The sequence below is a fragment of the Patagioenas fasciata genome, chromosome Z, assembly GCF_037038585.1.
Source record: "Patagioenas fasciata isolate bPatFas1 chromosome Z, bPatFas1.hap1, whole genome shotgun sequence".
NCBI lineage: Eukaryota > Metazoa > Chordata > Aves > Columbiformes > Columbidae > Patagioenas > Patagioenas fasciata.
In genome coordinates, this window is record NC_092560.1 from 7,862,890 (window position 1) to 7,878,395 (window position 15,506).

Here is a 15,506-nt window from a genome sequence, read left to right on the forward strand (position 1 = left end):
ACTTTATTCCAACGGGTTATAAATATTGGTTAGCATTTCACCCCTCTACTTCTGATCCAGACCAACAATTGGTAATTAAATGAATCAGAATCACATTGGGTTTTGGCTTTTTTTTTTTTTTTCAAAACACACAACATTAATCTCCATATTTCAGGGCTGACACCAGTCAATGAGGAAGTATTTTTAATGTGAAGAAACAATTCTGTAGTTATTTGCACCTTCTCTACGATGATATTCTTACAGCCACTGTCAGAAAAGAGCTTTAAAATAGCCAGCCTACTGTCAAGGTTTACCTTCATTTACACTACTGCTAATGGAACAGCTACAACTTCCAATAGATCCATGAACTGGTTGCAGATTGCAGAGCTGAAGTAAACTCTGTTTCTGCTTTTTGTGCAACCAGATTGCCCCAGTGCTGCTTTCTAGGAAAAGACTGAGATTAGAGGTATATGGGTGCACCAAAAAACACACAGGTTAGGAGCTTATCTTCAGGAGCTATCACTGCCAGTGCACGCAGCCCAAGGGAAACCGTGAAAGGCAGTGAATCTGCTCTAAGACAGCAGTGAAAGACACGTGTCAAAGCCGAATAGTACAGTTCCTCTGAATGTAGCTTTTTCATGTTCACGCTTTATCTCGAGGTAACTGTATGCACTACAAGACACAGACATCTAGGTGAACGCTGTGCTAAGATTTGTTGAGGTTTCACAACAAAAACATCTGCTCCGGATCACGTGTTTCCCTAGAGTCCCCCACCAAGGGTGCCAGTGTGTTGGAAAGCTTTATCCAGCATTTGGCAAGTTTCCAGCAAGTAAGGCTGAATCTGAAACATAACATTCCAAGAAACTTTAAAAATCCTCAAGACATCCCAGTGCTTATTTTAAAATCCTTGTGTTTTCTCCCAGAATGACAACTAAGCGTTTTCACAATGTTCCCCTCCTGAGACAAGGTGTCCAGAAATCCCCACGCTGCTGTGTGCATGTCCATCCACCCTTGCAGGTTAAGAAGAAACCAGTCTTTTGATACTGACACTGTGCATATTGGCCAAGCGTGTGCAAGGCAAATACAGCCTCTGTCCTCACAGACCAGCGAGATGCTTAAGGCTCTGCCAGTACGCAGGGACGAAAGGCAAAGTTGCAATTAAAATAGAAGATTTTGGGAAAGACTCCCTGCCTTGCCCAGGGCTTTTATTGAAGAATTGCTGTGCTATTTGCCACTGTAGCTGCTAACAAATGCTGTCCATGAGGAAATCAATGAAATTAGGTAGTTCCACAGGTTGCAGACATTACAACATACTGGCAGTTGCAGGTCTTTGGCCCTGAAGAGAGACGACTCTAAGAGTCCTTGAAATTTTATTACACTGCATGTGAAAGGGAGAACATAATGACTGGATGTGCACTCGGATACACATAAATCTAACGGCATTTAAGTGCCGGGATTTTTTCAGTGACATACTGCTTTATACTAAACCAGTAAAATCATCCCCTCATCTGTCACAAATGACACAGATTCATCCTCAGAGCATCCCTGCTGTGCAACACCACGATCTGCGGTGCCCCACATGCCACCATCTACCTGGATGCAAGTAGGTGAACTCCACAGCCACCATACAAACTGGGGACAGACTCGCTGCTGCCTTCTTGACCCCAGGCACCTCGGGAACTCCGTCAGCTACCTCTGAATGGGACAGAAGGCTATCCCATCACGCCACAGCACCCAAAATATTCCACTCCACTATCCTGTTGCAGGTCACAAGAATACCTTCTTCTTCCTCACCATCATTCCACTCCTCCAGCAATGCCAAATGCACAAAATTAAACATTTCTCACGTTCCTCTGGGCAGCCAGGCAACCTGCAAGCAACAGCAGCAGACAACAGCTACCACCAGTGCAACAGCTCAGGTCTATGGAGACCATTTTCAGCACAGAATGCACCCAAACTTTAAATCACTTCCTTAGGAGCCACCATCACGTATCTGGTGTAGACCGGCAGGGTTACTAAAAGTTACGCAACCAAATAACCAAAGAACAAGCTGTTGGCATCCACACAGTGTATTCAAGATAGCAGAGGTTTAAGCTTTATACATCAATTAGTGAGGCGCTCTGAACTACAGCTGGATAACGGAGAGGATATTGAGAAGTGTTATTATCAGCAACAAAGTAATAAAAACCCCTGAGTACGCAGCTTTGAAGGTAGTAAATAGTCACGTTGAAATTTTGAAAGGTCAGTGTCATCAGCCACAAACACATTGTCATGGAGAACTATTAAAATTTGCTATACTTGAGACCCTGGAACACTCCTCTGTGTGAAGGAATACTGAAATGTTAAATTAAAAACACGTGTATCCTAAAGAAAAAAAGAATTTGTATTTTTATAACAAAAACAACACACAAGCAGCAGAATTTTGTTCCAGAACACTGTCACTTAATTTAAACAGCATGATTATATCTCTGTGTCAAATTGAAAACATACAGTAATATGTAAAATAGATGCAGATATTAAAAAAACTCCTCCCTTCAAAGCTTAATCTGCACTTTAATCATCCTCACATATGGCTATGTTACTGTAGCTCCAGTAATCTAAAACTAAGCATCCATGCAGTTTTTCTGCTTTAATCCTACAAGTAAGAAAGGGTCAGGGAAACAGCATCCAGTAACAAATGACCCATTTTTCTACCTGTAAACAAAACATAGCGAGATTCCTATTTCAAAAGTCAGCAAGTACAGTCAGAAAGTAGGATAAAGAATTAGGTAAAATCCCACATGTACGAGGAAGAAAGGACAAGGAAGAGATATGATAAAACCAGCCTATTATGTATTTTGAAATATGATTTTAAACTTTAAATACTTGTACTTAAACTAATAAAGATTTTGTTGAAGACCAATTTATTATACTCATCAGTTATTAAAGCTTCTCAAAAGAAATTTGTTCTGCAGAGTTATTAAGCATATTTACTGTACAGTTTGGGGTTTCTAGTCTCTGCCTGATTAGGAAAACAACCTCACCACTAGAAAATTTGAATCTAGATTTATACAAAGAAATTCAACAGCTTATGCTGTCTCACATTTTATAAACAGGCTACTACTTTATTCTCTATTTAGATGCAACATTAGCCTATTCTTTCCCATCTGTATAAACATTGTTAGCATCGGAGGTCTATCCAATTTGCCAAATAATCTTCTGTGAAATAACGTAACATAAGTCAGTTGACTACAAGCAATATGCTTACTTCTGCCACACTCTCCATCTAAGAATAGCATCACTAGTACTTTGTAATGTATTTAAACATAACAAAATCTAACTGCAGAATTTTTTATTCTAGTCATTTACGAGAACTGCTTGAAATTAAATCTTGAGATACTCCCCTGTATTATTCTGCTTCCAGATACATGAACATCACAGAAAATTAGCAAATACGAAAATATTTAAATCCCGAACTAAAAATTATCTTGACAAAGGAGAAGGCTGCAAGTACAGATGCACTGCACTAACATCTGAACATCTTAGCAATCTAAATAGCATGGCTGGTTGCTAGTGTGCTAACAGATCTGCTGATCTCTCACAAACCTAACATTTCTAGATGCGGTAATATATCATTACATTTAAAGCAGAGTGAAATTTATAATGTAACTGCTATGTAAGAACTGCAGAAAATTTTCAGTCATAGAGTCACAGAATAGTTTGGATTGGAAGGGACCTTCAAAGCTCCCCCAGTGCCACCCCTGCCATGAGCAGGGACATCTTCACCAGTTCAGGTTGCTCAGAGCCCCGTCCAGCCTGGCCTGGGATGTCTGCAGGGATGGGGCATCCACCACCTCTCTGGCCAACCTGGGACAGGCTCTCACCACCCTCAGGGTGAAGAATTTCTTCCTAATACCTAATCTCAATCTACTCTCTTTCAGTTTAAAGCCATTACCCCTTGTCCTATCACTACACACTCTTGTGAAAAGTATATAAGGTTTTATTTGTATGCAAAGTAAATAAATACAAATTTATCAGAAATCTATTAACTTTCTTAAACTTCGGATAAGTGCAAAACATATGAGTTCATCCATAATGGTAAGGACATAGCTAAAGTGCCATGAATGTATAAAATTGAAATTACTTTTATTAAATCTGTTTAAAGACAACAGCAATATGTAAAACTACCAGTCACAAGAATTCAACACCTGAAAAAAACATAATGAAGGGTGTGAAACAACAAACATTGCTTCCCATGAACTATATTAACGAGAACAAAGCTTGGCAGTCTCCTGCCTAACTACAGCATTTCAGAGAAGAAAATGTATCACTTAAACATTGGGAAAATGCAAGATACACACGGATATCAATTGTGCCTGAGGAACTGCTTGAACTGGAAATTGCTGGAAGCCGAGTGCTCCAGGGAGGTGACATTACTCGGGTGCCCTGTTCTCACATGATTTTCAAACACAGGGCAAGGTGAAGGCCACTCTGACTTATGTTGCTTCATATTTTGTCTCACACATTTTGCTTTTTTCCTGACCTTCCTCCAGAACACAGGTTACAAATGAAAACTTTATATGAGTTGATTAAGTTAAAGACCATGTTGAGTAGTACAGAGTGCCCTCTGCTTTAGATCACTCTCTTTCGTAACAAGCAATTAATGTCATCAAAACCAAAAGCTGGGATAGAATTACTACTGTGCAATGAATAAACTGTCTACGTTCTTTTTAAAGAACAAGCAAACTAACAAAAAAACCCTATAGTATACCTCTGGCTTTTCTACTTAACTGGCTAAGTTAGAATCTGGCTCACTTCATGGGAGAAATTCCAAATTGTTAAATTGCGCTATGCCCGCTGTAATTTTTTGCATTAGCAACAACAAAGAAGTACAAGCAAGGGTAATTATATAATAATTACTACAGTGAAATTTAAGCGAAACCTAAAAAAATTTGACAGCCTTCTGGCTCTGTTCACTTCTTCCTTCTATATGCAGGAAAAAGAGTTATATACTCCCAAAACTCCTAATGTTTCATCCCCCTCCAGAGAGGTCCAACATTCCCCTAAATAAACATGCAGCTATGAGAAGACAATATTCCTGAATGGATCACAAATACTTACCAGCAATATACAAGTAAACTTTGTCTCCACATCTGTTAAAAGAATGTATAAAGTATGCAAATGGTAATCAAACACTTTTGTTTATGTTCACACACAATGTATTTCAGCTATTTGCCAAAAAAGGGAACCGTTGGCTACTTCAGCCAACATGAATGAATGCCTGATTACTACATTTACAAGGAGTTAGACACAGCATTCTTTGGTAGCAAAACACAGCTAGCAAAAGTGAATGAATGCATGTGATGATGCTGCAAGCCTTTTCTTTACTACAACAATTTTGAGATCTCAGGCATATGCTGTATGTAACCTGCATTTGTGCATTTTATATTGGCACTGATGCTATAAAATCTTTATTCTTAGGAGCAAAATTTAGCCCATGAAATTCTACTGTAGGATGAATGGATTTTTTTTCCTAAAATCACTGCTGCAAAAGAAGATTCTAATCCAGCTCTGGATGACAATCGTATCAAACAGCAACCAGTTTAACTCTGAATTAAGATGTGTTTATTTAAAGACCTTTAGGTAGTTTGTTTTACTGCCCAGATATCTTAATTGTGGGAACAAGGACAAAGTAAAACTTGGAAGACTTTTCCTTAGGATGGTATTTTGTGTATAGAAGTATGAATAAACCAGCACTCAATACATTCAAAGAGAGAGGATTTAGAACAAGCTATTTTTATAGGAGGAAAAACATGTAGTTGCCAACATCACTATAAAGAGCTCCTCTTCTTCCCAGTTCTACAATATATATCTTCCAAATAAAAGTCACGTAGCATTAGTAATACCAATTTACACTCTTTCTTTAGTGGCAGATTAGGAACTATCTGCAGTTCTGAATTGTGTATTTCTGAATTTGCTAAAGCTACAGTTATTCTATGCTTTTGTAGGCAAAGTATATTAAAACTAATAGTAATCACTAATGCTATCCTACAAGGTTTCAGTAAAAGCATAATCTCATACAGAACTGGGAGGAATGGGGCACAAAGGTTACTAGACTCGCAGAAAAAAACCCTTATTTTTGAGGGGTGATTATTATTTTGGTTTCTCTAGCCTGCAAAGTACAGGTTAAAATGTTTTTCGCAACTCTCTAAATACATGCAATTTTTCTCCTTCCCTGTGATTTAAACAGCAGCTTTAACTCAAATGTATCAGAAGTAGTATGGCCAGCAGGACTAGGGAAGTGATTGTGCCACTGTACTTGGCACTGGTGAGGCCCCACCTTGAATCCTGTGTTCAGTTTTGGGCCCCTCATCATAAGAAGGACATTGAGGTACTAGAAAGAGTGCAGAGGAGGTAACGAAGCTGATGAGGGGCCTGGAGCACAAGTGTGATGAGGAGCAGCTGAGGGAACTGGGGCTGTTCAGCCTGGAGAAAAGGAGGCTGAGGGGAGACCTTATCACTGTCTACAACTACCTGGAAGGAGGTTGTAGCATGGAGGGGGTTGGTCCCTTCTCCCCAGTAGTAAGTGATAGGATGACAGGAAATGGCTTCAAGTTGTGCCGTGGGAGGTTTATTTTGGATATTAGGGAAATTTTTTTCATGGAAAGGGTTGTGAAGCACTGGAACAGGCTGCCCAGGGCAGTGGTGGAGTCACCATCCCTGGAGAGGTTTAAAAGACGTGTAGATGAGGTTCTTAGGGACATGCTTTAGGGGTGGTCTTGGCTGTGCTGAGCTAATGGTTTGCCTCAATGATCTTAAAGGTCTTTTCCAACCAAAATGATTCTATGATTCTAAATTGACTGCAAATAAATGCAGGCAAGAAACTACACAGATAGTTCCAGCCACTGAAGTGCCATATTCACTTGTGGCAGTGTGCCTTGCAGACAAGAACATGAAATGTACCACATTAAAGCTGAAATTTGTGAACAGGTTGGGGTGAACCTGGGCCAAAAGGGTGAGCTCATCTTAAATGGGGTTTAAGTGTTTGATTCGCTGATACCTCTTGCGGCAGCCAAGAAACGGCTTTGTCACCATCTATTTGATGTGGTCCGGAATATTTAACTAATTATTTCCACCATGTATTTGATGTGGTCTGGAAGAATTTAGGGTGACTTCTCCATCCCTTCTCTTGCTGTGACACCAGCACCAGTAATACCAGCAGGGTGCTGGTCGCAGCATTGAACTGGGATCGTTGAGAACACTGAGGCCTGTGCTGGCTACAGCTTCCCACCGGCTCAGGGTCTGCACAGAGAGCAGGGAGAGGGACCATCACCCTCCAGGCAGGGTGGGCAATGCCTGCCTTTATCTCAGAAGTTCTCTGTTACAGCAGAGACCCAACATGTTGATGAAACCTTTGATCACCATTCCCTTCGCCTGGCACACTACATTATGATAGAGGCTTTTAATTTTTCACTCTACATTTACTCCAGTGCATTAAGCACATTCTGTGGCTTGTAATACAGCAGAACTGAGACATGTATCCCCAAAACATAGATGTGAAATTGTCTGTGTGGGCGACAGGGTTTGTTTGTTTGTTTGTTTTTCTATTTCAACACAAGCTGATAAGGACAAAGCCTGTTCACCCCAAAGCCCTGAGCAAGCTCTCCATGCTGGAAGATGCATGACTTCTGAACTCGATGTTTAGGGCATTCTGCTCTCCAAAATCTTATCATTCAACTCATTACATTACCTTCTGCACATCATACATGACATATTAAAAAACTAACAAAGTCACCAGAATATTAAAGAAATCCAATTTAGGTGCTTGTGGATCACTCTCAATCTGTTTAAGCCACTGCAAAGCACGAGTATCCCCAAAAAACAGCAGATACCACCCCAAAGAGAGAGAAAGCATTGTGCAAATTAGTATGTTAAAGTAACACAACAAAACAATCATTTTATCACTTCCAGTGATCCACTCCCCACACCTAAGATTTCAAAATTTTGCACTAGATACTTTTCTAACTCACCAAGCACTTTTGCAACCAAGGCAAACACCAGCATTTCAAGATTATCTTCCACTCAGAGAGTAAAATCTCTACCTTCTCCCTGGCTACAGTACTAGAAATGACACTTGGTGATGTCCACCCACTGATATTTAAAACATATTCTACCTCTCCAGGAATAGACCAGGGATGAAAAAAAAATATATCTCTCTCTTATGCAATGCTTTCTATACATACAGGCCACAGTGTTCTCTGCATAGGAATGGAATTCTACACATATTCCCCTACAGTGGCTATAAATTGCTCTGTATGATACATCCATCATTTATCTCTAGTTCTACTTTAAGCATCTAGTCACAGCTTCATTAGCTTTATACCCTGATCTAATATGAAAATAATAAACCTCTATATAATTGTGCTACTCATCTACCTTTTTCAGTTTTTAAATCTCTGTTCAACTCCAGCCTACACTGACAAGGTTGAGGGAAGAGTTTGTTTGATCTCAATGAAACAAATTTCCTACAAAATGTGCAACAATCAACAGCTGAGCAAGGCACAGACACAGATTAATAATCAATGAGGAAAAGGATGCAATATTTTTTTACACAGTTGTCTAATCTGTTTGGACTCCAGACCACACAAGCAGCATTGCTATAGCTTGGAGCCAGTCATAACACTTAGAGAACAGGAAAGGGAGATGCAAAGATGACGGTGGGAAGGAGTAATTATGGATATAACAGAGAGTCAAGGAAAGACAAATTTGGCAGACATGAGCCTTCAGATCATTCGTGTCCAGGTCAGCAACTTCCTTGCACTTTCTTTTGCACTACCACCATAGGACAACACATGCATGGGATTCAATAATAGAACAAGAAAGATGCAAACCATATCCAGGTTTCCTTAACCAGGCCTATGTTAAACCTATCTTTCTCTTCTTCCTGTAGCTGTTCAAAAGGCAATGATTGTTTCACATAAACTTCAGAAGCTCTGAGATTAACTTTGCATTAGGAAAGAAATTATTTTTAAATGTTACACATGTACAAAGATATAAAGATCACACTTCGTTACCAGACGTATCCTGTGACCCATCCTTAACCCTTTTGCTGTTGAGTACGACAATACACAGCTCTAGTCCTTCTCCTGCTGAAATTCCATTGCCAACAGGGAAACAGCATGTTTCATTCAGTCAAAAATGTTTCAACCAACTCAGCTTTCTATTTCCTTTACTTTCCACTCCCCTCACAGAAGTCAGGTAAAATGGAACTTCCATTTCAAAGGCAAGACAGGCAATGGGAGATAAAGCCTCTGTAATCCACAAAGATACAACTCCTACAAAAATCAATGCCTTTCCTGATTCCTGCTAAAAGCTCAGTCCTCAATGACTCATACATTCTTATCATCTAGGTGAATAAGTGAGGAAAAGACATCATCCTTGGTTAAGCCTTTTTTTTTTTTTTCCCAAAGTCACACATTCCTAACACTTAAAACCTTTTCTTGGAAGTGTCTCTAAACGTATTACATCACAGATGACCTAATGGATATCTTCAAGTTTGCGCAAACGAGATATCTGTACACATTCTGCCTTTATTCAACCTAGTATATGGTTTCTCCCCTGGAAATTTAGTCATCATCCCAAGTGATTTTCAACTATAAGGCATAAAGCAGTAATTACACCCTCTCACTTTCTGATACACCAGGGGAAATGCACCTACCCACTGACTGGGAAAGATGCAGCACAGAAATCTTACTTCCCCTGAAAATGTCACCCCAGGAGGCACAGGTGAATTACAATTACAGAATGTTCTCTAAGTGTATTTGTGTGCATTACTGGAAACAATGCTGCCAAGTGTCTGATGCACTAAGTATGTGAAATTACAACTTAGAGTCAGAAACGGAAAACAGAAACAAAACAGATTTTCTAGCTTCAGCTGAGGAGTACTGTCAACTCCAAGTGTGGAACTCCATCCCATACCAAGAAAGAAGGCTGAAAAAAAGTAAGTATCAACATCTAGAAGTAGCTAAGAGCAAAGAGCAGATGGGAGAAACCAGAACTGCAGACTTGTAAAGCTGGTTCTGCACTGAGACAAGGGAGAATTTAAACTAAACTTATTGGTTAAGAAAGAAAGCCTTAAGTCTCCAGTCAAGCAGTTTTCTACCCGCTGTAACCAGGTAAGAAAGAACTCTGCCTATTTTACTGTTGAATGTTACTTCACCTGCTGCATTACACACGGGATCATTTGGGAGCAAAATGGTTAGAGGCACCTCTTCTGGTGTCCCCATCCCCAGTGCCACCACCACACCACACCAGCCTGTGCTCTGGCTCCCCCCGCTGACAACTTTACAAACATCCCCAACAGGTCATAAGGTGCCCCAAGGGCGGGAAGAGAAATAAACTAATTTATTTCCATTTATTCCCGCAAAGTGGCCCAGAAATTCTATCTACATGTTTTTAAGATGAACACCAGGCACATAATCAACTTCCATAAAGTCTAATACTACTTAGGACGGTTACATCAAAAGCCTCTTTGAAGTGGGTAAGATACATAAAACCTATTTTCACAAGAATTAAAAGAAGGCATACTGAAAACAACTTCTCGGATCCCTGTCCCACAAATGAAAAAGGTATCTAACATTCTAAATTTAAAAAAAACAGGAAAAAAAATATAGTTAAGAGTTTTTCTTACGCTAGTGAGAAAAGATCCTTACAAAAAGGCTAATGACAATTAAGTAGTGATGCTCTAGTATATTCAATCTGGTCAAGGCAAAAAAATGCTCCCACAGAAACATTTGTAAGTTACCAACAAGACGAAGATGCTAAAACATTGGTATACCTCACTATTTAAAACTGTTAAAATTAATAAAAAATAACATTTTAATACATTTTTTAAAAGTAAAACAGAGGGAAAAATTACTTTAGACAACCAAACCAAAAGAAATTTACGCATGCTATAGTCGAAGTGAACAAAGTGACAACTGAGTAAACTCTACATAGACAATGCCCAGGGGATGGACATTCAAAGGAATACATCCAAAGATGTAAAATGTAGGCAACAAACATTCCATGGACTCAAACCTGTTATTTACTACATATTTAAGCGCAGCACTCCAATAAAGCCTGTAAAGAGAAATTCGAAAAGATGGAGTCCATTTCAAGACAGACGCAAGTAAAACCAAGCTGATAGTACTAGAAAATAAAGCATTTTTAAAGCATTAATAAAACACAATTCAAAATACAAAATGACCCAACAATCTTTGCAGTTCAGAGCTAATGAAAAAATAAAAAACAAAACCAAAAACAAACAACAACAACAAAACACAAAAGACTTTCATATGCAACACACCTTATGCAGGTTAACAGAAACATCCAAACTTAATTTAGAAAAAATCAAGTACTTTAAGGATCTAAATACTTGTGAAGCAAGAAAGACAGCAAATATTAATTGGTAGGTTTAGGAATAAAACATCCTCTAACAGCAGGCAATCCTCATCCATTGTCTGAAAAACGACTCTGAGTTATCACAGAGTCATGGAATAGTTTGTGTTTGCAAGGACCTTCAAAGCTCACCCAGTGCCACCCCTGCCATGAGCAGGGACATCTTCACCAGCTCAGGTTGCTCAGAGCCCCGTCCAGCCTGGCCTGGGATGTCTCCAGGGATGGTTCATCCACCACCTTTCCGGGCAACCTGGGACAGGCTCTCACCACCCTCACTGGAAAAAATTTCTTCCTCATGTCCAGCCTGAATCTCCCTCCTTTAGTTTAAAACCATCATCACATGTCCTGTCATAGCACGGTCTGCTAAAAAGTCTGTCCCCATCTTCTCATAGGCCTTCATTAAGTACTGAACAGACACAATAAGGTCTCCCTGGAGCCTTCTCCAGGCTGAACACCCCAACTCTCTCAGCCTGTCCTCCCAGCAGAGCTGTTCCAGCCACTGATCATTTCTGTGGCTCCTCTGGCCCCTCTCCAACAGGTCCACGTCTGTCCTGTAATGAGGAACCCAGAGCTGGACACAGGACTCCAGGTGGGGTCTCACCAGAGCGGAGCAGAGGGGCAGAATCACCTCCCTCCACCTGCTGCCCACGCTCTTTTTGGTGCAGCCCAAGATACAATTGAACATCTGGACTGCAAGTGCACATCGCCAGCTCAGGTCCAACCTCTCACCCACAGGACTCCCAAGTCCTTCTTGGCAGGGCTGCTCTCAATCCCTTCATCCCCAGCCTGGATTGATATCGGGGGTTGCCCTGACCCAGGCGCAGGACCTTGCACTTGGCCTTGTTGAACTTCATGAGGTTCACATGGACCCACTTCTCAAGCTCATCCAGGTCTCTCTGGATGGTACCCTGTCCCTCAGGAGTGTCAACTGCACCACTCAGCTTGGTGTCATCTGCAAACTTGCTGACAGTGCACTGGTTCCTACTGTCCATGTCACTGATGATGATATTGAACAATACTACACCCGTATGGACCCCTGAGGGACATCACTTGTCACTAGTGTCCATCCAGTCATTGTGCCACTGACCACCACTCTCTGCTGTGACCACCCAGCTAGTTCCTCATCCACCAAACAGTTCACCCATCAAATCCATGGCTCTCCAATTCAGAGAGAAGTACATTGTGGCGGACCGTGTCCAAGGCTTAACAGAAGTCCAGACAGACAACATCCACAGCCCTTCCTTTGTCCACTGATGTAGTTACTCCATCGTAGAAGGCCACTAGGACATGACTTGCTCTTGGTGAAGCCATGCTATCTGTTCTGAATCACCTCTCTGTCCTCCATGTGCCCTAACACAGTTTCTAGGAGGATCTGTTCCATGATCCTCCCAGGCAGAGGGGTGAGACTGACAAGACAGTAGTTCCTGGGATCCTCCTTTCTATCCTTTTTAAAAGTGGGTGTGATGTTTCCCTTTTTCCAGTCACCAGGGACTTCACCTGACTGCCATGACTTCTCAGGTATTATGGAGAGTGGCTTGGCAACTCCACCAGCCAGTTCTCTCAGGACTCTGGGATGCACCTCATAAGATCCCATAGATTTATGTATATTCAGGTTCCTCAAGTGCTCACAAACCAGATCCTCACTTACAGTGGTAGGGACTTTGTTCCCTATGTCCTTGTTTTGCAGTTCATGCATTCAAGAGGTGTAGGAAGAGAGCCTGTCAGTGAAGACTGAGGCAAAGAAGGTGTTGAGTACCTGAGCCTTCAGGGTCCTGACTTTACTCCTCACCTGTCCCACATCCCTCAGGCCTGCAAACTCCACAAGCGCATGATCACTGCAGCCCAGGCTGCCTCCAGTCTTGATATCACTGATTAGTCCTCTTACACTGGTGACCACAGGGTCCAGTATTGCGTCTCTCCTGGTAGGGCTGTCTGTTACCTTGCTTAGGAAGTTATCCTCAATGCACTCCAGGCATCTGCTGGATTGCCTACAGCTCACCATGCTACTTGTCTAGTGGTTGTCAGGGTGGTTGAAGTCCCCCAGCAGGACAGGAGCCTGCGAGCGTGATGCATCTCATAGCTCGAGTAAGAAGCTTCATCAAGCTTCCCATGATTGGGTGGCCTGGAGTAGACACCAACCACAAGGTTTTTCTTGCCTTGGTCTCTGATTCTTACCTATGAGCTTTTAACCTGCTCTTGGCCATTCTTCAGAGACAGCTCTTCACACCCTATCCCTCTCTTGATATAGAGGGCAACCCCTCCACCTTTCCTTCCTTGCCTGTTACTTCTGAACAGCCTGTAGCCATCAATTTGCCACATGGATTGGTCACAGGATCCATTCCACCACATTTCAGTAATGGTCATTATGCTGTAGCTTTCCAGCAGCACTGTGGCTTCCGACTCTTCTGTTTGTTGCCCATGCTGCGTGCATTGGTACAGGGGTACTTCAGCTGGGCTGTTGTCTGTGTCACCTTCTCAGAGGAACACCTCTAAAATCCTCTGAAGTGTATCACTGGCTCCAATTGGCCTCTATTAACTCAGGAGCCCCTGGCTCATCTCCACAAGACTTCAATTAGAATGGCACCCAGTCTGATTTCTGAACAGGAATTTCTAATTTGCTCCAAACCTACTACTCTGAACTACTTAATGTTCTGTGCCCAAACAGAGCAGTCTAACACATTTGAACCTATATATCATGTCCATATCTTCTATCGTATCATTTCCTTCGTAAACTGTACCATGGACCTCAGGTCCTCAGGAAAAATAAATACACAGTGCATACTTAACACCATAATTGTAAAATACAGATAAAGCCCATAAAGAAATATCTCACCTGGATTTCATGAGGGGCTGGGTAACCCATTTCTTCAATTTTCGACGTCCAAAGGAAGTTTTAGTATGATCCAAGACCCAAAGTAGGCTTCCTTTTGTTTTCATATCTGTCTAAAATAATAAAACCAGCACAATTATTTTTAACTGAATGATCAATGATGTATTGATAGGATCTTAACATACACCTTGAACATTTTATTTAGAATTGAAGATACGGCAATGACATGTTCATTTATCAATCTTGTTCACCAACAATGCCCTACTTAAAGTACCTCCAACAGTCACAAGATACTTAAATATGTATTTCCTTTTTCCATAAAATCTTTTTAGAAAATTATTGGAATAAATTAAACAAATTAAATTAAGTCTGTGCATAAAGGTCTACGTGGTATCACAAAAGAACAAACAAACCCTACTGCAGTTGTATCACAACTATAGTTGCTCAAGAACTCACTAGTTGAAGTGCAATAAGGTTCCTAAATCATACTAAACACCAGCACAGATTAACTCCTATTTATGCCTCTGAAAAAGTAATCCTCCTTCAGTTTGATCCCATTTAAAATAATTTAAACATTCTGGGAAAGATTTGCAAACTAACTAACTTCATTGAGAACAGTATGTCAAACAGCTGTGAAAATCTCAGCATTTATTAAAAAAAAAAATCTATATATTTGTCCTTACCTGATTCTGTAAAATTTCGAGATTTTTCATTGTTGTCCCATTTATTGTCATGTATTCAGTTTCACTTGACAACTGTTTGAAATTGCTAGGGAGAGGAATTTCATATGTTATATTTTAAATTTTGGCACAAACATAATGGTGAAATGCTGTGAACTCTCTCACATTAGAGTATTCCTTAGGTATGCAAAATTAAAAAAAAAACAAGTAAGAAATTAAAATCTATTTACATCGATAAAAGAACATTAATAAGTTCTTCTAATTTACTGCTTGGGAAAACAAGATTTATGACTGACTTCCCAGTTTCCTACAATGGCTCTCACACATTTCAGGATAAAATCCACCTCTGCTGTTATCTAATCCTGATCCACTAAATGGTTAAGGAAGTAACCCCTCTTCAGTCTATGAAGAAATTGAAAAAGTGTTTTTGTTAGTGTTCCATTATGATCACTGTAGGATTAGGTACAGGGATAGGACTACGAATTAATACTTCGAGAGTGGAAGAGATGTTTAACACAACTCAGCATCAAAACAGCATATCAAAATACATATTCTCATTTTTTACTACCGCTACTAATTTAAACAGTCTGTTAGTGCAA

The 15,506-nt window shown here is 40.5% G+C and overlaps 1 protein-coding gene across 5 annotated transcripts in view; it reads right to left on the minus strand.

Annotated features, from left to right (window-relative positions):
* The window catches only part of MSH3 (mutS homolog 3), a 133,459-nt gene that overhangs the window by 58,981 nt on the left and 58,972 nt on the right, over positions 1-15,506 (minus strand). For all 5 annotated transcript variants that reach the window (XM_071802577.1, XM_071802576.1, XM_071802575.1 and 2 more), the window contains 2 exons: positions 14,911-14,995; positions 14,231-14,340 (listed from right to left, as the gene is read on the minus strand). In XM_071802577.1, the coding sequence (XP_071658678.1) occupies positions 14,231-14,340; positions 14,911-14,995 (195 nt within the window). The remainder of the gene's footprint in view (positions 1-14,230; positions 14,341-14,910; positions 14,996-15,506) is intronic.